General features: G+C 43.2%; 1 protein-coding gene across 3 annotated transcripts in view; it reads left to right on the top strand.

Annotated features, from left to right (window-relative positions):
• The first annotated feature begins 11,206 nt into the window (after positions 1-11,206).
• Positions 11,207-24,052, top strand: part of PDZD2 (PDZ domain containing 2) — a 192,568-nt gene continuing 179,722 nt past the window's right edge. Inside the window, exon 1 of one of the 3 annotated variants that reach the window (XM_039544185.1) lies at positions 11,207-12,069. In XM_039544185.1, coding sequence (XP_039400119.1) covers positions 11,591-12,069 — 479 coding nt within the window. In that variant the 5' untranslated portion in view covers positions 11,207-11,590. The remainder of the gene's footprint in view (positions 12,070-24,052) is intronic. The other 2 variants (XM_039544183.1, XM_039544181.1) reach the window with 2 other exon arrangements.

The raw sequence follows: 24,052 nt of genomic DNA, 5'->3' as shown, positions 1-24,052 counted from the left end.
TATTTGTGTAAGTAAAAGTATGTACCTGCCTTGTCTACAAGATCAAGGCTTTAATTTCAATATTTTGTTGTTTGCCTATAGCAGGGTTTGATTTTTGTTTTTTAAAAAGCAGTTGTAATGTAGTTGTGATAAATTTTAATCTTTCAGTAATACAAATTTTTAAAGCAATATATTAAAAATCAAATGATTTAAATCCCCTTGGTTTAATTTCACCCTGTTACAGGGAATTCATAGATTCCAAGTCTGACCTCCTGTGCTAGGCCATAAAACTTCCCCCAAATAATTCCTAGTGCATAGCTTTTAGAAAAACATCCAATTTTGATTTTAAAATTGTTGGCGATGGAGAATCTACCAGGACCCTTTCCAAATTGTTCAAATGGTTAATTACTCACACCATTAAAAATTTGCATCTTATTTTGAGTCTGAATTTGTCTAGCCTCATTTTCCAGCTATTGGATCGTGTTATACCTTTCTCTGCTAGATTGAAGAGCCCCTTAATAAATATTTGTTTGCCATGTAGATACGTATCCACTGTAAGCAAGTCAGCCCTAAATCCTCTCATAGTTCAGCTCAAGGAGCTCAATGTATTTAGCTTATTACTATAGGGCATGTTTTCTAATTCTTTAATCATTTCCCTGGCTCTTCTCTGGACCCTCTCTAGTTTATCAACATCCTTTTTTAATTGTGGGCACCAGAACGGGGGACACTATTCCAGCACCAGTTGTACCGGTGCCAAATAAAGAGGTAAAATAACTTCTCTACTTCTACTTGAGATTCCTTTTTACACATCCAAGGATCGCATTAGCCCTTTTGGCCACAGGAACCCCCCCAGGGAGGTCATGTTGAGCTGATTATCCACCGCAACCCCCAAAACTTTTTCAGAGTCACTACTTCCCAGGGTAGAGTCCCCCATCCTGTATGTATGACCTACAGTCTTTGTTCCCAGATGTATACATTTACATTTAGCTGTATTAAAACTTACATTGTTTGTCATTATTTACCACTCTCCCAATTTTTGTGTCGTCTGTAAACTTTATCATTGATGATTTTATGTTTTCTTCCAGGTCACTGATAAAAATGCTAAATTAATATAGGGCTTAGAACTGATTCCTGTGGGACCCACCTGGAAACATACCCACTCAACAATTCCCCATTTACAGTTACATTTTGAGACCTAACTATTAGCCAGTTTTTAATGCATTTGATGTGTGCCATGTTAATTTTATACTGTTCTAGTTTTTTTTAATCAAAATATCTTGTGATACCAAGTCATACACTTTACAGAAATCTATTATGTCAACACTATTACCTTATCAACCAAACTTGTAATCTTATCCAAAAAAAACATCGTTAGTTTGACAGATCTATTTTCCATAAATCCATGTTGATTTGCATTAATTACATTAACTTCCTTTCATTCTTTATTAATCGAGTTCCATAACAGTCACTCCATTATCTTGCCTGGGACCGATGTCAGGCTTACAGACCTATAATTAACCAGGTCATGTTGTTTACTATATTAAAAAATTGGCACAGCATTGGCTTCCTTTCAATCTTCTGGAACTTCCCCAGTGCTCCAAGACTTACTGAAAATCAACATTAATTGTCCAGTGAGCTCCCCAGCCAGTTCTTTTAAAACTCTTGTGAAAAGCTCAGAGAGGGAACGAAACTTGCTGCCTCTTTCATATTTTCTTTTCCAGTGTCCCATAGACAGGACCTACATTACACATTTGAAATATCATATACTATTCTATACACATATATAGATTCTAAAATGGGGAAGTTCACACAGCATGCTTGTAAGTCCAATACCAGGAACAGAGTTATATGCATATGCATTCCAATAAGACCACAAATCAGGATCCTGAATATTTAAAATACCCAAAGGCCAGACTTTACTTTCAAGACTCTTCCTTTGGCCTTGGCTGAGGGCTGCTGAGGAAGATGGGATTCCCTCCTTTGTGTGTGCAGCATGAATGGCAGGAGTACTGAGTCAGGATTAATAGACCTTTTAAAAAAAGCAACAACCCCTCTTTCAAAGATTTTGGGTTTAATTCACACACATTTTAAAGGAATTCTAGAAACTACTACAACAGTAGAAGGGTTGACTGGCAATCTGTAGTAGAAACTGAGTAGAAACTCAGACTATAAAAAGGTTGTCAGTGAAATAACATGTAGCTGACGAACATGACTGTTGGTAAGAGGAGTTCCTGAAGGACAGGAGATTTTGCCAAAAGTTTTGGGCAAGTTCTAGGGGGCACTGTGTTTATAAAGTCTTCACTCTCACAAGCAAACGTCCAATAGGTAAGAATCCCAAAGCTGCAGTAATACCAGGTTTTGTAGTTGTCACTGGTGGATCCCTCCAATTCTGGAATAAAGTATTAAATGTTGCTAGAAAGAAGTGTAAGCTAACACTCCAATAAGCTAAACTCAGCTTCTACACTCCTATTTTATTAAAGCCACGTACAGATGTTGCACCAGCCAAAAAAAGCTTTGTAGAGGCATTGGACCCGAAGGCCATGACATTATACCCCACCCAGCTATTGCTGGAATGTGAGAACCATCCTTTATTTTTTCAAACTCCAGAAGAAACCATAAAGGTTTCCCAACCTCAGAAAGCAGGAACTAGGAGTGTACGTTGCCCTGGATTTGCCAGAAGGGTCAGGCAAGGAATGTTCTGCTATCACATATGCTTTCCTGATGAGCTTTAGGTTGTACAGATGTTTGAACAACAACAAAAATTAATTTAGTCATAACAAACAGAAAAGGGAGGGGGCGTGTTTTTTAAATTTGAGACACTTGAAGACAGTTCTGCAGTACAGTACAGGACAATTGGTATTTTGTTTCCAAGAGGTGTTGTGCATTTCCACAGCATGCTCGTAATGGGGTTTGTTTTATTTAGCTGCAAGCAAATACAGAAGTAAAACCTTCTCTGTTTCTTGAGTCTTTTTATCATTGTGCTGTGAACTGTCAACATCCCGTATTCAGACCCTTACATTAATTGTGTTAACTCCCACCCTACTGAAATATACACCTCTAAATGGGAAGGAAAGGAGGTAAAGGTCTTGTTCAGGCCACTGTAACAAGCAGAAACTGCACCCTTTATAAACTGCTGCCTCAAAAAGATGTTTTTTCCGTGCTGCCCTTCCAAGGTTCAATAGCGCATAAGTGTAGTGAAGCTGTGTATTGCTAAGCCTCTCATTATGTTTATAAAATTTACTGCAGCACGTTTATTTTTAAGTGAGGTACTCTGTCTAGTTCAACCATGAGCTACAGGGCTTGATGCAGGCATTACGGATGAGGTTCTATGGGCAATGTTACCCAAGAGATCAGACTAGATACATTCTGAGTTTACTGCTACAATGTAAAGTAGGATATGACTAGAACTAAATAGCAAAATACATTTTTATGAGGCAGTGATCCTCAGCTGCTGTAAATCATCATAGCTCCATTGACTTCAATGTAACTATAATGCTTTACACCAGCTGAGGATCTCATATATTGTCTTTATTCACATACTTACTAAGGTCCCAATTGTGCACCTGGCTCAAAACTAGTGGATGTTTGTACCCACGTAGACTCCTGTTGCAGTCAACCAGGCCGCACGGGGGAGCTAGCTGTGTGGGGCCCTTGTGGCATCAGGCCCTGTTTCACATAGCTGAGTCATCTCCAACACCTTCCCCAGACATCAGTAAGAATGAGTGAGGTCCTACTGGGTGGCATAAAATTTGCATATAGCCATAACGAGGGCTTGTTCTTAAGAAACTAAAGATATAATTTAAAGCATGAAAATCCTCAAATTAAGAGGGAAATGCAACTTGAATTTAAAGATAAACTGACTAATAAGTAAGATTTGATAGAGATGAGATTATAAACTAAGGTAAAATCTACTTCACAATATTGTCTTTCAGAATTCCTGCTTGGTACAGTTGCATTTGAACACTTGCAGTAGATTGCTAATAAATTACTTTTAGCTATGTGATGATCAGATGAGATTGGAGGTGATTAGTTTAATAGATTTTGGAAATATTTATGTGGAAGTCCATCTTGTTACATCTGGCAATAATTTTCTTAGGCTTAATGATTCCAGAGGTTAGTGATTATAGAATGCAGCTTGTTTTTCTTTGTGATCCTTCCTATAACACTATAAAATTACATCAGGCTTCCAAGTGTATTCAATTTGCAGTGCTGAATCTGCAAGTTTTCCTTTTCTTGGTATGTCTCATAAATGCATTTTACAAATGTAAGTGCATTTGCTCCTTTAAGCTTAGAATGTAAGCGTTACAACTTCATATGCTTTAGTCTGTAATTCTGGTTTTCTTACCTTCTGAATCAATATGGACCCAATTTCACATGTTGCATTCATTGACTTTTCTTATTTTATGAATAACTATTGTCTGAGGTCTTTCCCACAGGAAGGTTTTATGAAAAGTGGAAGCATTTAAAAGCACTTGCAGATGTGCTTTATAGTATTTATATATATTTTTAAATGTCCCTTTGTGGAAGAACTACTGTAAACAGCAAATTCCTATACAGGATTAGGGCATGTCTACATTGCAGCTGGCTGTGTGCTTCCCAATGCAGGCAAAGAGACGTGCTAGCTCTGCTTGAGCTAGTGCACTAGAAATAGCAGTGTAGTGGGGGCAGCAGCATAGGCTAGCTGCTTGAATACAAACCTGCCTGGATCCCCTGGAGACATACTTGGGCAGCCAGTTTGAACTGTTGCCTATGCTACCTTCGGCTACGTGGCTATTTTTAGCACGCTAGCTTGAGCAGAGCTAGTGCCTGTATGTCTACCTGCTGTGGAAAGCATGTTGCCAGCTGGAGTGTAGACATACCCAAAGCAACATAGCACTCTTGCTTCAGAAATACTTTGGTAATGGCTTTAAAATGTGAAATACAGCATTGCAGATATTGAGGAGCTCTAGATAGCTCTTTATTACATTTTTTATAGGTAGCTAGTTGACCAGCGAGAGCTGTTGGTGCTCAGCACTCTTGAAAATGAGGTCATTTATTTGTGTCTAAATATAGACAAGATTCTAACTTTAGTTTCCCTTAAAAATAAAAGCTTGGCACTATATGTAAAATATTACATGCGCACAGACGCTGGCTGTTACCCATATAGTGAAGCAATGATATTTTAAAACTTTGCATGGGGGAAGGTCTCTAGGAATCTGCACACCTAGCACCAGATTCTAATCATGGTTATACCTATGTACAATAACTGTAGGTTAAGTCAATGAAGTGAAGTCATGTTACTCCAGATGTACGCCAGCGTAAGAGATGTCAGAATCTTCTTCTGAGTGCTAAATCTTTAAAGTTCATAGTGTTGCTGTCTCAAACCCCAGCACTCCATTATCCATTACATGCAGTGCATTTAAAAAAGAAAAAACGGTTACTAGGCACAGAGAGGTAATAGACATATAGCCCTTTGAACAAGTTTAGAATTGCAGATACCATGCTCCATATGGGGAGAAAAGGTCAGTTTCTATCAATACAGCTCTTCCATCCTGCAGAAAGATCATAATGGCCAGGATTTCTGAGCAGGTTCTTCTGTTACAAAATTAAGTGATTAGAAAAAGGTGCTATTAGGGTTTTTGGAAAATGTGACGGCTCTATTATTAATTGGAATTGATGCAGCTTTCCCCAGTTTTGAAATTACCCTGGTTCAGAGTTAACTGTGTCTATACCACTGGGACAGCTGAAATCCTAGTGTTGACAAAGCCTTGGTGATATGTGTAAGAAGAAGGATAATCTAGTGTTGAGGGTGCTAGGCTGGAATTTACAATACATGGATTCAATTCCCGAACTGTAAAATGGGGGTAATAGCATGTTCCTACCTTGCAGGGGTGTTGAGGATAGATACATAAGTATCTAAGAGAGACCAAAATGCAGGTGCCGCTTTGTGCTTGGCCTGGTGTATTTTCCATGAAAACTCCAAAAGGACATTTGACCAATTCTCAAGTACAAATGTTCTTGCACAATTGGGCATTTTTCTAACCTGCCTGCCTAGTTCTATGCACCTCTGTTTGAACTGTTACAATTTTGGGTCCTCCAAGCCTGCTTAAGCAGATGTTATAGAATCCTGTCAATTATTGTAGCTGATTAAGGAAGTTTGGATGCTTGAACACATCTGACTTCTTTTGATTCTTAGTCAACATAAGTAAAGTATGGCAGGTATAAGCACTGGAGAGTGCATTGTAGGGAACGTGTCTCCATTGGGCTGGATTAGGAGTTTGATCCAGTGTCAGTGGAAAGTCTCACATCAGTTTCATTGAATTGGGACCTAGATGACTTAATTGATCTCTTCTATCTCTAATTTTTGTCGTTAATCAGAAGCTTTTAGTGTCAATGCATTTCCTCCCTAGTCCAAATTTATTACTCATGCTGAGACCTAACCTGAGATTCGCTGATGACTTCAATAGGACCTTTCCTGTGGTGGCACCCCCTCCTATGAATTTCTCCTATGCTGAATTCCTGCAGGAGTAATATGTCCCTTAGCGAAAATTCTGATAGCTAGACTCTATTTTTGAGATTAAGATTTATTTTGTTCTCATTGTCATGTGGTTGCTGTTAGATGCTACCAGGAATTAAAAGAAGGAATGAAAACTCAATTTGAATGGGAAAAAAAAATGGATAAATGAAGGTCTGACTGGTAATGGGTTTGTTTCACCAGCATTCACTCACCCTCCCAAAGGCTGAAGAGCGGAAAGACATTTCTTTTTATTTTCATTTTCAGGAGAAATCACAAATAGCTGAAAAGATATAACCTAAAACAATTCTAATCTGATACCACTGGAGGAGTGAAAAGGAATAACCGTATGTACATTTTTCCGGTGTTTGGGCTTTGTTGTGGCAGGAATACTAACCCTAAACATTGTATCTGCTGGAGTTATGCGCATAAATCAACTTTTAAAAACCAGTAGTGGGACATTTTTATGACCTTTATTATTTCTCTTTCTGCACACAAGGAAGTGGGGTTCGAGTGCTCCTTACGTAGTTCTTTTTGAAAAGGGCACCCACGGAAGGAAAAACTCTATTTGTCAGAAAAAGAAACAGAAGTCTGTATGGAATCAGGATATCCAAATATGCAATGGGGCTCTTGTGATAAAGTCTAAGCCGCAGGGCATCTAAAGAAATATTGTTGTATTATTCTCCTCTCATATACGCCCACTTCTGGGGCCCATTCTTCCCACCACTCAGCTAGTCTGAGAGATCCAACTAAAAAACTAGTCATCACCACATGTGCCATTAACTCATATTAGCCTCTGGAGCAAACAAGACTGGAGACCCACAGAAACAAGTGTGTTAGCTCTACTGAGTTAAATGCCTCCTTAACTGAAGCTTTTAGCCAAAGGGAAAAACATCTTCAACTTAGGGTGTGTCTATACTTGGTACTAGGGGTGTGATCCCCACATCCCCTAGACATACTCACCCAGAGCTAGGGCACTATAAATCGTCATGTAGCATGGGCAGAGGTGAGAGGCAGCACAGGCTAGTAGCACTGAATCCAGGCGGGTTTGTACTCAACCCCTGAGCCTGTGCTGCCACGTGTTGCTGCCCATGCTACTGTGGCTCTGCTATTTTTAGCATGCTGCTCTACGCAAGCTGGGAATCACACCCCCAGCTCCAAGTGTAGACATACCCACACACAATGGGGAGTTCTTACTAAGGGTGTCACTGTCAACTCAGTCTTGGAGGGAAAATTGAATGTGAGAGTTGTAGGTGGAACATGGCGGAGACCAGGCTCTCAGTGGCTGCAGGACCTGTGGGCTAGATTCACTCTTAGATCTCGGCTTTTGCAGTAGACCTCATCATAAAAATCTCCAGGGAGTGGAAGTGGTAGCAGCACAAAGGGCCCACAGCCTCTGTTGCGTGGAGAGAGGAGGTTCTTGGAGGAACAGAGTATACAAATTGTGAGCAGTGCAGGCTGAGAAGGGGACGTGACCTTACCTGCAAACGCAGTGATATTTGTGTCTCTCTTACAACAGCCTCCATCTGTGGAACCAATTAGGATTAAATCCGCACATAGAACCACCAGGGATGGTGGTGATGGAAATGCTTCCAGCCAAACCTCAGAGCATCTGACTCATTAACTTCATTTTTGGAGAAAAGGAAGAGGCTCTGTCCATTACTAATCTGTGTGGGTTTGCTGGATGTACAGCTTTAGGGCTCCTTCAGGGAGGGTGTTTGGGGCTGTATGCTAGAATAATATGCAGCCTTCTAATCCAGGTAGCAGCACCATTTAACCCGTCTGTTAAAATGAGACTAATTTATACCATGCTGTGTACAGTGTATGAAGTTTGGTGGCTTTCTCCCAGTGCCTATGCATGGGGGGCAGGGGGACACTGATAGTCCAACTTGTGAAGTTTAACTAATTCACTTTGTGCTTTTTTAAAAAATGCAACAAAAATCCCTATCAAACCGCATATGGTTAGTTAGAGCCAGGTCGTGGGTTTAAACCACAGGCCAGAACAAGTGGGCATGCAGCAAATGCCCCCAGAAGCATTCTCAGAGACTCAACCAGAATCTTAGGGGTTAATGATGCACAGTGGCGGGGGAGCGCTGTCATCCTGTTACAGGGTGCAGTATGCGCTCCCCGTTTCCCAGCCGTGCCAGGGCTAGGAGAAAAAAATAAGCCACAACATTTTGTGCACAAGTCGTGTACATGAGAGAGTAAAAACAGCTGTTTGGGGAATGCATTGCATACAAAAGCAAACATAGAGTGATGATGGAAAAAAAAGTTCTCCCAAAGAGGTCCCAAAATCCAGGGTAAAACTCCATTTTGGCTCAAAGCTCAGTTTCCCATTTTTCTCGATGAGGTCTTTCTTTTTCCAAAGAGAAATCTGTCACCCAGTTGGTCACCTTTCTATTTTTGCTAGTGTGTAGATTGGGCTGATTGTAACTGCTGTTCTCACCAGGCTGGGTGTGTTCAATTGATACATCAGACACTGTCTTTGTTGGGTATAGAGGGGTGTGTGTGTGTGTGTGTGTGTGTGTGTGTGTTTGTTTTGTTTTAATCACATAGCTAATTATACAGTACCCTCATTTGATTTGCTTGGTTCCATCCACAGCCCCAAACCTACAATAAGCTCCATGTGGGTGGACTCCTATTCTTGTGCAGACCCTCATAGCTTCCCCATTCTGCTGAGCTATTTGCAGGACGGTGGCCCAAATTAACATCTGGTGCCCACTCCCCTGAGAACACTGTCAGCTCTAACCAAATGAGAACAAACGTTAGAAATTCATAGATTCAGGCCAGAGGAACCATGAGTCTAACCTTCTGTAGAACCTAAAATTAATCTGAACCTTGTCTATCGTTATTGAAAGTCGTATGATCAATTAGTCCTGAAAACTCAGCTCCAAGGCACCGCCACATGTTCAGGTGTGATGATGCAGGGGGCTTTTCAGTGTAGTGCCCCCTTTAGCCGTTCTGGTGCACAGGGATCTGTTGTTTCCTGTGGTCTAGTTCTCCAGCCAGGTCGCTATTCAGTCCATTCCCCTTCCAGAGTATACAGAAAAGTCTCAAAATAGTAAACTCAAAATCTAATGGCCTTTGAGCCCGTCTCCCAATGTTTATCTGTAACTTTTAGTTTGTGGCCTTTTTTATTCTTTTAATGCCTGTGCACCCCCTCTTGTTCTGGCGGAGAACTAGGTTGGGGAACGCAGGCTCACACTCTCCTCCAGGTTCTAGCCCAGGGACCCAGTTTTGGGTGGATAAGGCATGTTTCTTTGATCCCTCCGCCACATTCCTGAGTTGCTTCTGACTTCATCCCACTTGTCAACATCTTCATCAGGTCTCTGGACTCTGCCAGTCCTGCCTGGATCTATGGTTCCTCACCGTGTCTCCTTAGCCAGCTGTGAAGGTGCTTTCTCAAAGACCACTCCCTGCCCTCCTCTGCAGCAGCTGGGCTATACTACAAGCAGCACTCTGTCTCTTACCTTTAGAGCAGTCGATAAGTGTCTCCTTCAAGCAGGAGTCCCCCCTTTCAGCCCTCTCTCTGGGCTGAGTTTGTGTCTCAGGCCTCTTGTCAGCTGCAAAGCTTTTGCCAGTTCCCTTCAGCTGAACACCCTCACCAAACTGGGAGGTCCAGCAGGCCAGCCTTCTCTCAGTGTCTGCCCTCCCTGGGAGGGAGAAGGAAGCCTTTATGCTGGCCTCTTCCTCCCAGTGTATCCCCTGACTGGGGGAAAAGGGAGTCTGGCTCCATTCACTCTGCCAGGTTTCGGGTGCCAGGCCTTTAAAGAAACAGGGCCTTTCTCCCAGCCACATCTTATCTCTCTATCCCTATCCTTCTTTAGGTTCTTGTTTATTGCGTCTTTGAAAATCCTTAAAGGGCCATGCCGGGTGATGGGCTGACCACTAGGCACTACTGCTTATAAGGGCAGGCCATGCTGTCACACCATTGTATGTCAGCTTTATGTGTGGCAGTCACTATAATCACTCACTTTACATTGGCCTCTGAGAGGCATTGAACACTACTTGAAAAGCTTGGTGGAGGAAGTTGTATATGATTACAGTGTTTTGCATCTATAATTTGGGGATCCACAGGATTATAGGCATCATTTGTGCCCATTTATTGTCTTACAATAGCCCTGGGTAGGGGGTAAATAAGTATTACCTTGTACCTATTTTATAGACAGATAAACTGAGGCACAAAGAGGTTCATAAGTGACATCCCTAACATTACTCGCCATCTCAGGTTGAATCAGGGATAGAATCTAAGGGTCTGGTTCTCCAGCCCTGACTCTGAACAGCTCCTGTTGAAATTTATGGAAGCTGTTTGTTTGCAGTGGCTCTGAACCATTCTCCAGGAGTCCTCTGCATTTACCACTGCCTCTGAGCGGCTGCATTAGTCTTTTGTTCTGACAGGGAGTATGATGTTGTTTATAGGGCCTGGATCTCCATTGGCAGGTCAGGTTGTAAGAATGACCTTTTATTCTCTTCCTGAGAAGGAGAGGTGGTGCCCCCAAGTGGTAGACAAGAGAATAATAAAAATGGTGATTGTGGAGAGAACTGTACACCATGCACTCTTAGCCAGCAGAATGTCATAAGCTGGTAACTAAGAAATTAAAGGGAGAACAAAATAGACTATGAAACACACACACATTAGGAAATTTTCTTTTGTGTCTAATGAGCATAGCAGCTGAGCAGCATTTTGGCTGGAACGATGACCAGGATCGTAATGCTTCTTTTTTTATCTTGCAGGCCAAGCAGGTGTTGAGTGGCTGTGGTGATGAACTGACAACATTCCTTGTGGAATGAATTCTCATTGGATTCCAGTGTAATTTGTAGCTGGCCAGCTGTAAGAGTAGCCCAACAAGAATTCACTGACACTTCCTTCCTCCTCTTGCTGAGCCGGCCCCAGCAATTGTTTCAGTGTTTTCATAAAAGCGTCCTGTTATCCTTTGCCAAACTGAACAGTTCAACAGAGCTGGACCTGAGTGGTGGCTCCCCATGTGGGCTCTCTCTCTGAACATGGCTGGGGGTGACGCTGACGGATGCTGTGATTCTGAAAGGAAGATCAGCGAAGCCCCGCATAGTGAACCCAGAAAGGCATCCTTCACATGATGGGATCCTTGGGTGCCCATAATGCCCATCACGCAAGAGAACGCTATGCTCTTCCTCCCCCTCCTGTATCAGTGGCTGCAAAACAGCCAGAGGGAGGAAGTGGAAGGGCCAGAGCAGAGGCTGTGTCAATCTGCCATTCAGAAGCTGAGAGAGTACATACAGCTAAATTTTTCCGTGGATGACAGCAAATTGCAGCCTAGTGGTCCCAGCACTTTAGACATGGAAATCTGCACGCTCTACCTTACCAAGGAGATGGGCAAAAATGAGGCTCTTGGCTTAAGCTTTGGGAACATCCCTGCTTTTGGAGACTATGGAGAGAAACGGAGAGGAGGGAAAAAGAGGAAAGGGCACAAAGGCCCAGTGCTTGATGTTGGCTGTATCTGGGTAACGGACTTAAAGAAAAATAGCCCGGCAGGGAAATGTGGGAAAGTGCGACTGAGAGATGAGATTCTTTCCCTGAATGGACAATTAATGGTCGGCGTGGATGTCAGTGGGGCCAGGTAAGGGGCAAAGCAGTTACTGCAGATCTGCAGTGCATTGGGGTTGCTGCATAACACAATGGGTTGTCTTTAATACTGATCTGCTAGAGCTGTGGTCCCCAAACTTTTCAGGGTCATGTCCCCCCTTATCTCTGTCCATGCCCCCCCCCCAAGCTGGGGCTGGGAGCAGGGCCATGGCTTGGGGGGGAGAGTAGGGAGGCAGACAAGGATAAAGGGATTGAGACTGGGGCCACAGCGGGGGGTGGGTCTTGGACCTGGAATGGGAGCAGGAGCAGAGCCACAGCCAGGCTGCAGCGGGGGCTGGTAGCCAGTGGCTGGGTACAGATACATTCCCGCCCCCACCCTCACCTGGAAACAGAGCTGTGGCCAAGAGCTGAGGCTGGAGGCGGAGCCGCAGCCACGCCATGGTGGGGCCCAGCAGTTGGACCCGCGGCCTGGTGCAGGGATGCACAGAGGCTGGGAATGGGAGCCAGAGCAGAGCTGGGGGCGGAGCTGGGTGTCTCTCCCTCCCCAACCCACATAGGGGCTGGCCCAGCCCCATCCCAACATTCCTCTTTGCCTCCCTAGGGGGTGTGCCCCACAGTTTGGGGACCTCTATGCTAGAGGCTGTAGAAGGTCTTCACAAGGTAGCAGAATAGCTGGTGCTTCCTGTTTCTTGTGGTAGGGGTGAGGGGTGAGGTTCATTCACTGGTTTAAGACGGGGAAGTACAAGTGCAGTGGTGCTAAACTCATTTTTGTTTTAGAGGGCACAAAATCTCTTCCCTCTAGGAAAAGGGCTTACCTCCAGCAATGGATGGTTTAGAATGTGATGCACAGTGTCAAACCAGTCACCTGTAAAACTAAAATGGCCAGATCCTCAGCTTGTGTGCACCAGCATAGCTTCATTTAGTTCAGGGAAGATATGCCAATTTATACCAGCAGAGGATCTGGTCTAGTAAGTAAAATCCCAAATGGGGGGAGAATGAATAGGATTGTTATTCGTAATGTCGCTGGAGCTGCTTGGCGAGAGTAAAAACTTTCACAGAAATTTTCCCATACTCCATTGGGGAGGAATATATCAGTTAGCACTGGTTGGAAAATGCATTGTTTACCACATGCTATCAAAAGTATTTTTTTGCAAACAAGCTAAAAGACAAGGTTCCAGCCTCAGGGAGGTAACACTCTAAGGATGTGATCCTGCAAAGTGTTGAGCATCTCCTGCTACCACTTGGTGATAAAAGTCCTCACTTCCTCCTGGCCTTGTCTACAGTTTTGGGAAAGTTCCCCACCATTGTAATTCCTGTCTCTGCTGCAAACTTCTAAGCTTGAGCAAATGAGTGGATTTACAGAGCCTGGGTTATGCCCCAGCCTTTAAACAGTCCCTGGGAATTTCCCTTGGGTGTGCCAGAGCCCCCAAGAGAGCACACGCTTCCACAAAAACATACCACACTGCTTCTGTGACTTCTGGACAGGACCTTTGGTTTCCAGCAATGACCTGTTTTTCACCATGGGTATGTCTACACTACCTGCTGGATCAGCGGGCAGCAAATCGATCCAGCAGGGGTCGATTTATCGCGTCTAGTCTAGACGCGATAAATCGACCCCCCGAGCGTTTTCCCGTTGACTCCTGTGCTCCACCACCGTGAGAGGCGCAGATGGAGTTGAGGGGGGAGCGGCAGCAGTCGACTCACCGCGGTGAAGACACGTTATTCATGTAGCTGAAGTTGCGTAACTTAGATCGATGACACCCCCACCCCCCGCCCAGTGTAGACCAGGCCCATGGCTCTCAACAGCAAGCGTAACCCAGATCAGACTCTAGCCAGAGGCTTTTCCTTGTTAGGAGAAGACGGTGAGTATCTGGAGTAATGCAAGGCAGTCTTTTCAAAACAAGCTAGCTTTTACCAGTCACCTGGGTTACAGCATTGGAGAGTCCATAGCATGGAAAAGACAAACTGAAGACAAAGTCCATATTAGTGGGAGGTCTGGCCCGTGATCCATGCTCTCCTCAAATCCCAGTTCTCTCTCTTTGTCCTGCTGTCCCTGCTCGGTTGGCAGCAGTAACCGTAAGATGCAATCACTTGACACCTCTTGCCTTTGTTATCCAGGCAGAGTCTTTTTGCTCTGCTTCCCTGTGGAGTGGTTGGGAGAAGTAACTTGCTGTAGGGTTTGATGTTTGGTCTTTGAGGCATCCATTGTCTAAGTAGGGTTTTCCATTCAAATGTGGTGATCCCAGCCCTGACAGTCCTACTGAATAGATGCACAGGCACCGGCTTCCTCCGGGCCCCAGGGTGCTCAACCCCCTGCTCCACCCCAGGTCCCACTCCCACCTGACCCCTTCTCCCAAGCCCTCCCCCCCATCCCGTCCCCTCAGCATGCCTCATCCTTACGCTTCCTCCTCTCTCCCAGCGCCTCCTGCATGCCTCAGAACAGCTGATCACAGCGGGTGGGAGAAGTTGGGAAGGAGTGGGAGGAGCTGATTGGTGGGGCCACTGGTGGATGGGAGGCACTGATGGGGGAGTGGGGAGCTGGCTGCTGGAGGGGGCTAAGCACCCACTAATGTTTTTCCATGGGTGCTCCAGCCCTGGAGCACCCATGGAGTTGGTGCCTATGACTAGGTGTCTCAAACACCTAGCCTTAATCTCCCATGTCCCAGGGAGATAATTAATTCTTCCCCCCAGGGGTAGTGATCATAGAAGATTAGGGTTGGAAGAGACCTCAGGGGTCTCTAGTCCAACCCCCTGCTCAAAGCAGGACCAACCCCAACTAAATCATCCCAGCCAGGGCTTTGTCAAGACAGGCCTTAAAAACCTCTAAGGATGGGGATTCCACCACCTCCCTGGGTAACCCATTCCAGTGCTTCACCACCTTCCTAGTGAAATATTGTTTCCTAATATCCAACCTAGACCTCCCCCACTGCAACTTGAGACCATTGCTCCACCTGCCACCACTGAGAACAGCTGAGCTCCATCCTCTTTGGAACCTCTCTTCAGGTAACTGAAGGCTGCTATCGAATCCCACCTCACTCCTCCCTTCTGCAGACTGACTAAGCCCATTTCCCTCAGCCTCTCCTCATAAATCATGTGCCTCAGCCCCCTCATCATTTCTGTTGCTGGACTGTCTCCAGTTTGTCCACATCCTTTCTGTATTGGTGGGCCCAAAACTGGACGCAGTACTCCAGATGTGACCTCACCAGTGCTGATTAGGGGGAATAATAAATCTGCTGGCAATGCTCCTACTAATGCAGCCCAATATGCCGTTAACAGTGTGCCCCTGTTGCCAAGAAGGCTGACTCCTATCCAGCTTCTCATCCACTGTAATCCCCAGGTCCTTTTCCACAGAACTGCCACATAGCCCATCGGTCCCCAGCCTGTAGCAGTGCCTGGGATTCTTCCATCCTAAGTGTAGGACTCTGCACTTGTCTTTGTTGAACTTCATCAAATTTCTTTTGACCCAATGATTTGTCTAGGTCACTCTGGATCGTATCCCTACCCTCCATCATATCTACCTCTCCCCCCAGCTTAGTGTCATCTGTGAACTTGCTGAGGGTGCAATCTATCCCATCATCTAGATCATTAATGAAGATGTTGAACAAAACCAGACCCAGGACTGACCCCTGGGGCATTCCGCTTGATACTGGCTGCCAACTAGACATTGCGCCATTGATCACTATCCGTTGAGCCCAACAATCTAGCCAGCTTTCTATCCACCTTATAGTCCATTCATCCAATCCATACTTTTTTAACTTGCTGTCAAGAATACTAGCAAATGCTGTGCTAACGACAAGATATATCACATCCACTGCTTTCCTCATATCCATAGAGCCAGTTATTTCATAACAGAAGGCAATCAGGTTGGTCATGCATGACTTGCCCTTGATGAATCCATGCTGACTGTTCCTGATCACCTTCCTCTCCTCGTGCTTCAAAATGGATTCCTTGAGGACCTGCTCCATGATTTTTCTGGGGACAGAGGTGAGACTGACTGGTCTGTAGTTCCTCGGATTCTCCTTTTTCAAGATAGGCACTATATTTGCCTTTCTCCAGTCATCTGGGACCTCCCCTGATCACCATGAGTTTTCAAAGATAATGGCCAATGGCTCTGCAATCACATCAGCCAACTCCCTCAGCACCCTCGCATGCGTTGCATCCGGCCCCATGGACTTGTGCATGTCCAGCTTTTCTAAATAGTTCTTAACCTGTTCTTTCACCACTGAGGGCTGCTCACCTCCTCCTTTTACTGTGCTGCCCAGTGCAGCAGTCTGGGAGCTGACCTTGTCTGTGAAGACCGAGGCAAAAAAAGCATGGAGTGCTTCAGCTTTTTCCATATCATCTGTCAATAGGTTGCATCCCCCATTCAGGAAGGGTCCCATACGTTCCCTGACCACCTTTTTGTTGCTAACATACCTGTAGAAACGCTTGTGGTTTCCCTTCACATCCCTTGCTAGCAACTCCAGTTGTGCTTTGGCCTTCCTGATTAGATCCCTGCATGCTTAAGCAATATTTTTATACTCCTCCTTAGTCATCTATGATGCCAGGTGGACAAGTACAGAGTCATACAGATAGTTTGTAAACATATTACAAATATTTCCACATTCCTCACAGGTCATTTAATCTCTCTGGGCTCTTCTACAGGTTGGGGTAAAGCGCTACCTTAAAGCGCACTAGGGAATCTTTAGTGCACACCAGCACGGTCTACACCAGTTAATGGGCAGCATGATAATGCACTTTAGAAATCACAACCCCCTAGGCTGAATTGCCCCCCGGTGTAGACAAACCCTCTGACTCACTTTCTCATCTAGAAGAGTGGTCCTTTCCCCCCCACCCTTTGTCTGTCTTGTCTATTATGATTGTAAACCCTTCAGAGTAGGAGCTCTCTCTTACTTTGTGTTTTGGGCAGCACCTAGCTCAATGGGGCCCTGATTTCAGTTGTAGCCACTAGGTGTTGCCATAATACAAACAATCAATAGTAGTAACAGCGCCTATTGAGCTCCACTGGTATTCGTAAAAGTGGGAGGTGATTTTCCACCGTGTCATCTAATTCTGCTGTGAGCAAGAGGCTTCTCATCTGCTAAACAAATTGAGAGCATGCGATAAGGTGGTGAGAAAGATGGAGCTGTGTCTCGCAAAGGATCAGATCTGATTTTCAAAGGTGCCTGAACCCAGCCTCTGCAATAAAATGCCTCTGCAATTATTTGTGTGCACAAGCGGTAGTATTACGCTGTCTAATCACCTTACTGTGCCTGCAAAATAGGCCATTTCTTAAGAGCAGTCCGAAGGCTATGGATGAGGAACCATGATGTGTTATTGCCCCTCAGACAGAATGACCTGTTCTTTAAATCAAAGGTGAACTGTTGTTAGAGGTCAGGGATAACGTCACATTATTTTTCATGCTAAGGAAGGTAATGCTTTGTGGAGTCTGAGACTTTCAGGTGTCAGTTTTTATTTTTCCACCCCTGAGATTCTCCAGTTGTGCTGTTTTTAAAGGCTCTGTAGCAAAATCAGTAAGCTATGGAGACTACCGATAATTAGAATCCTGTCCTTTTTTTAATTTTCCAGCTCAGATGTTCTGTTAGCTCCCAGAGATAGAAAAGCCCTGCAAAACCTCACTGGGAAGCTGAAATTCCTAGATTTTCTTTGCGTGTGGCAGTTTTGATTCTTGCTAGTTCATGAGATCCTACCCTAAAATGATCTATGATCTCTTGGACCAGGGAAAAATATAGGCCATTTAGCAGACAGACCTGGACATTTTCATCACCCTGGTCTGATCTGCCCCTGAATCATTGCCATTGTTTGATGAATGTGATACAAATGGAACAAACTTTCAGGGCCTTATGGGACTTTTTCACTTCTGATGCTGTTGTGAATGCTTGGATTCATCCTCTGATGCCTTATCTACACTACAGGCGAAATTCAATCAAAGCTACGTCAATTTGAGTTACGTGAATAGCGTAACTCAAATCGACCTAGCTTAGATCTACTTACTGTGGGGGTCCACACCACGCAATGTCGGTTGACTCCCCCTACTCTTCTTGATCCGGTGATGTACAGGAGTCGACGGGAGAGCGCTAAATTGACCGCCAATGCATCGATTGCTGCTTGTCAATCCCCCGGTAAGTGTAGACAAGCCCTGAGTAGCAAATGGCACTCCTAAAGCAGGACTTTGTAGGTACCACCTTGTAAATCATGTTCAGCACCCTTTAAAAGCTGGAGGTTTCTCAGGGATCTCAAAACAGTGATGACTGCTGCCCACCATTGTAAGATGCAGTTAATAAATATTGTGGAGTGAAAGAGGGAGTCAACTTGTGGACTCTTTGCAGACTAATTAGGTTTATTTCAAAATTGTACCACTCAGTGTTTCTATGTTACTGCTATAGTAGCAGAGCCTGTTCCTGCTGGTTCTTCAGGTTTCACTGAATCTGTAGGGGCCTGTAGTAATGGAGATTCTCAGCAGGGATAGGCAGGGCTGCCTCTGTGCTTCTCAGTGCTAGCCACTGTGTTGGAATTCTCTTGCTTATTAAGGGCAACATCCTTGTTTGATGTGAAGGGGCATTAATTCTGTGCTTTGATGCGTGACTCAGTTTGCATAGTACATGCATGATTCATAGAGTTAAAATTCTGTTTGTGGCTCATGCCAAGGTTAGCCTGGGCTTGAGTGAGTGAGAATTGGGTTTAATTTTAGTTTGCAGTTATTGCTCTGGAACATGTGTACCAGAAATGCACCCTTGTTGCCTATACAGGGAATGATCACGTTGCAGTCTACATAAGGCACTCTTCGGTGTATATAGTCACTGTATTTCTTTTCTTTCTTTTTTTAAATAATTTTTCATAAAGAAACAAACGATAAAAATACAAAAAAGACTGACAGCTTGTATAGATTACCAAATACCATACATTTCACCAGATAGCCAATAAAATTACACAATTATGCAACTTCACAACTTGTTGAAGCTGCAAGACCAGACAATATACAGACATAACATGTTAGGGTGGGGGTAACAATCGTTTTTGTTTTGTTTTTTTAAAAAGACACACACAAATAGGCAAAAAAGGGAAGGCGGGGACATGGGGCAGGGGGTAGGGAAGGGACGTAGTCACTCTTTAGATAATTTTGTTCCACGCCATTTACAAAATGTGTCACAGAAGACAATTGACAATCTACAGAAGTTAGAGGGCCCTTTTTCCTACTCAAGCAGACTTATCTGCTTGTAAAGTGGTTATCAAACCATCCATGTACTCTTTCTGCATTTCCTTTCCCATCAATGATCGTGTCTGCCCTTTTAAATAGCAGCCTATTACTTCTGCCTCATTCACCCAGTGTTGGCATAATCACGTCTGTGGACTGTGCTTCTTTAGGGCCTGAATCTGTGAGGGCTGAGCATCTCCTGCAAGGCCCTGAACACCCTGAGCTCCTAGTGGAGTCAATGGGAGTTGAAGTCAGTCAGCATCTTGAGGGGAAGCATGCATCATCTCCAAGGATCAGGCCCTTAGTGCTTGTGTAACTACTTTTGCCATTTTGCTTTCAGAATGCTAAGTCTGGCTTTAGTTTTGTTTTTATAGTAATTATTTATTTGGGAAGTTTTAACAAGTTTACAAATCATTGTCATGGAAACAACAGAAATAAAATGTTAAACATCTCTGAGCTTTTTTTCTTTTTTTTTCTTTTTTTTTTTGCTGAGCGTATCTTTCTGTTTAGAGAAATATTGTGCAGTATCATCAAATCTCTCTAATTGTCAGAATGCCACCATATTACAGAGTGAACGTCTTTACATCGCCTACTGTGTGTTGTTTCTCAAGATCTTATTTAACTCAGTGAAAATACTAACTCGGGTCCTGTTTTATTAAACCAGTGTGTCTGTCAAACATTAATATTTAAAAATATAATTGGAGAGGTGAGATGTTTATTGCAGACAAATGCACTTTGAGCAATGAATAAATGGTAACCAAAACTTTTAAGTAGCTATTTGTCCTCTGTTTTGCAAGCTATGTGCTTGATGTATTCTTCCATAACAAAAACGCCCTCATTTTTTTGAACCATTCCTCCAATTTTGGGCTATTTTTTCCCAGTAAGAGGCCATAAATACTCTAGCAAATGAGAGATTAAATCTTCATTTCTCTGTGTGTGATCATGTCAGTTAGGAAGCCCCAGGAGGATTACCAAAGAAATATTTGGTAATGAACACCCACCAATTTGATATATTTAATTGCAAATCACACCACCAATACTTTTGAATGACTAGACTTGTCATCTTTTTAGTTTTAATATCAAAGCTGAAAAGCTTCCCTCAACTAAAAGAGGGAAAGGAAAGGAGAAAACAAGTAAGTTACAGTTAAAACTGTATTTCAAAGGAGTCCACCCACCACCCCAAAATGACGTTACATTGCTTTATAAAAATTCTACACCTCCTAAAACATCAAAATGTTACAATGCCTGGAAATGTACAGTTAAGGGATCCAGTCAGTTTTCTATCACCCACAAACCCAGGATAATTTTAACAACCATGACTTGGAAAAATATTTTTCTGTTCTTCACATCCCTCATCCCTCGAATTTCCCCAAAGAATTTTACCATGGGATGAGACGTGGCATATGAAATTGCAGGGGAATTGGTTTATTTTCAAAGAAGTTGGGTCCCCGATGATTACAAGTCAGACTTGTAATGGGCAAATAGCTTCAAGCCTAACTATCTAGGGTAAAGTACTGGCCCCATTGAAGACAATGGCAACCCCCCCACTGACTTTAGTAGGGCCAGGATCTTACCCATACTGCTACTGTATTTTATATTCAATGGTGTTTTTAGCTGTGATGGGTTGTGGAGCTTTTCTAATTAAACTGATCAGTATTATTTTGAGTAGAATCTTGCACATGTTAAATATGCAAACTTGATAAAACTCAATCCAGGCTTTCTCTCCCCACTTCTCAGTAGTGTGATAATGTGGTGTTGAACTTCTAGAGACTTAGAATTAGAGCCAAATGACCCCTGTCGAAATGAACAAAATACATTATTACTCCTGCTGGAATTCTGCACCACTGTGCAGTGTAGAATTTGCACAGAATTAATGTTCCCGGCAGTATTTTATTTTTTCATGCAGAATTTGTGATTTCCATGAAAATGCTTTTTTCCCCGACTTTTTTGTATTTCAGGTGTATTAGTTTCGTATACATGTAATGTCTTTGCGCGTATATGAGCCTAAACTCACCCCCTCCTCTCCCACCTAGGACTGCACCCCTCCCCAGCACTCCTGCCTGCACCTGGCATGGGGTTTACATACCACCTCCAGAGACAAAGGGGTGTTGGCTGGAGAACCATGTATCCAACCCAATCCTACACAGACACTCTCACCGACACGCATACTCTATCCTGTGTCTCTGTTCCCCATGCTAACCACCTGCTACTCTACAGCTAAACTACTGCTAATTCACCAACCCGCCCTCCTGCTACAGTGGCGTGACCCAAAAACCTTACAATACACATAGAAGCTTGAACTTGGACAAGCCATGACTGACAGACACGCAAAACAGTCTTTAAGGATGCTAGTGCTCTCTTAGGCTGGGTTGTTACAGTACTTTTGTATAACACATTTTTGTATAATGATTTTGTTTAAATTAAATATTTAATGTCACTGAAACAGAAGATAACTGTCAACAAAGATGCATCACGTTCTGTGTTAATCTGCTTAGAAAGGAATCTATTTGTCAAAAAACATTTCCTGAATCTCTTTTTGTTGTTGTCTGTATTGTTACAGACATACTTGCTGACAGGTATTTTGAAATAAATTACCAAAATAATTGAAACTGGCATGATTATATTGTTATTTTGATAAATAAAATATGCAGAATTTTAAAATTGTACACAGAATTTTTAATTTTTGGTGCAGAATTCCTTCAGGAGTAATAGGTAGATTTTGTTTGCTAACTTGTCACAACTGTTGAGTTGCAATGGGCTTCTCAGTCTTTAGTGTGAGTTAGTGAGGTTCTGTCTTCTTGCAGTTGCTTCTGGTATTGTATGCGTTATATCCAAGAGCTAAATTCTCTTCGGAAGACCACTACCCCATGGAGTGCAGGAGCATATATCTCTTCTGGAGCTCTGTACACAGAGAGAGTGCAAAATAGATGCCAGTACATCTGCTGCATGGATTGGAATGGAGAAGGTAGATCCAAAACCTTTCTGAGTAGAATTGGTCAAAAAATCAGGAGGAAAATTTGCAAAATACTTTGAAAATTTTGGTCATTTTTGCTCTGCATGTTTCAAAATGAATTTTTTTTTGTGAATTTGTAATTTTTCATGAACATTTTTATTAAAGATCTTTGTTTTTGTCTCCCCCTTCTCTTCTACTTCTCCTTTTTCTCCTTTCCCTTCCTTCTTCCCCCTTGCCACTAAAAAAGCGGGGGGAAGGAAGAGGGAGGAAAGACAAGTGAAATCCCCCCACCCCGAAACATTTTGAAAAAACATTTTTTGAAAGTTCTAGATTTCAAGAGCAGCCTATTTTTCAGTGTGGGTGGGGGGAACTTCATTACAAAAATGTGACCTATCTTATTTCAGAGGGAAGTGCTCTGATTATTCTGCATTTTATCACAAAGGCACGGCTTTCTGCCACGCTGTGGTGAGACGCTGGCAGTGCAATAAGTGTTTTGCCATAATCACTGTCTGCCACAGCCACCAATGGGGAAAACAGTCTTTGGAGCAGCCACAAGAGTTTAAAATGATGATTCATTTGGGGCAGTGGTTGAAATACTTCTGTTTTCAGAAATCACAGAAATAAATTTCTTGGCCCAGATGTTCATTAGTAGGCTCAGTCATTAGAATTTCCTTATATAGTCTACTACACATAGATGCATACACACAATTTATACAGTGAAAAAATTTAGGGAAAGTTGGGATGTTTTCCCTGCCTGACAGGATCATCCTGTCTGATAGCTGTTGTCATTCCCCTTTTTGCCTTGTGGAATAAATTAGATTGTACCCACTGCCAATTTAAAAAAAAATGTTCCAGAGAAAAGTACCCCAGATGCCACCAAACACTTTAAATTTGACAAACGGATCACTATGCTTTACTGTAAATGGATTCAGGGTTGTTTTTTTTTCAGGAACAAAGTATAAACACTTTCAACAAAGTGCAGTTTAAGAGAAGTTTGTTTGCCCAGTGTTCTTTCCTTGCTTATGTGTATGAGAAAATATTTTTGTTTTAATGTGAAAACAAACGAATGTTTCCTAACCTCTCGTCTCAGGACAACGGGCAAAATTCTTATGGGAACTTCCTGTTAATATTTTAACAGCACATCACTGAGTTCAGAACATTGTTTTCTCCAAAACCTAAAACAGTGGCTTCTCCTCATAGCATTGAGGGGATTAAATTTCACTCGACTAACCTAAAAACCCAAGCTGCTGTAGATTATTGTTTTTGTCTTCATTTTACTTATGATTATCAAACCACTGTGGACTCCAGTTATGGGACCTGGGCCTGCTTAGCAGCTCGAAATGCTTTGGTAGCCCCCAGCAGTTGTGCTCTGAAGATAATGAATCAACTGCCCAAGAAAACCTTGGCTTGTGCTATTCTTTTCAAATTGAATTTGTATTGCTAGAGCCGCTCAGTGTGCGATGGATCTGTGCAAAATGAGAAATAATCTGCACGACGTGGTGCTACTACTCCTCAGACACAGTAGATCATCCCCCCGAGAGGATTTAAACTCCAAACGTTGGTGCACAGAGCCCCAGGTACACTGTGGGACTTCCCCAAAGCACTGTGCTGATGGATGTTAAGCCCTTTCAGAAGCTAGTAGGACTAGAACGTATTTGTGCGCTGTTCAAGTCTCTCTTTAAGTTTCCAGGAAAGATAGAGGCAGACTAGCTAAACATGTTGAGAAATAATTTGCAGGAAGAAATGAGCTTTCTCCAAAATCCTCCTTCAAGAATAAAGGACTTACGCGGAAGGTCGCTAATCCCCAGAGCTGGCAGAGATCATAGAGCTTGTTTGCCTTCTTTGCTTTGTGAAGGGGAGCCTGGGTTT

The sequence above is a fragment of the Mauremys reevesii genome, linkage group 6 (assembly GCF_016161935.1).
Source record: "Mauremys reevesii isolate NIE-2019 linkage group 6, ASM1616193v1, whole genome shotgun sequence".
Taxonomy (NCBI): domain Eukaryota; kingdom Metazoa; phylum Chordata; order Testudines; family Geoemydidae; genus Mauremys; species Mauremys reevesii.
The sequence above is the reverse complement of the archived record's forward strand: the minus strand, read 5'-3'. Positions and strand labels throughout refer to the sequence as shown.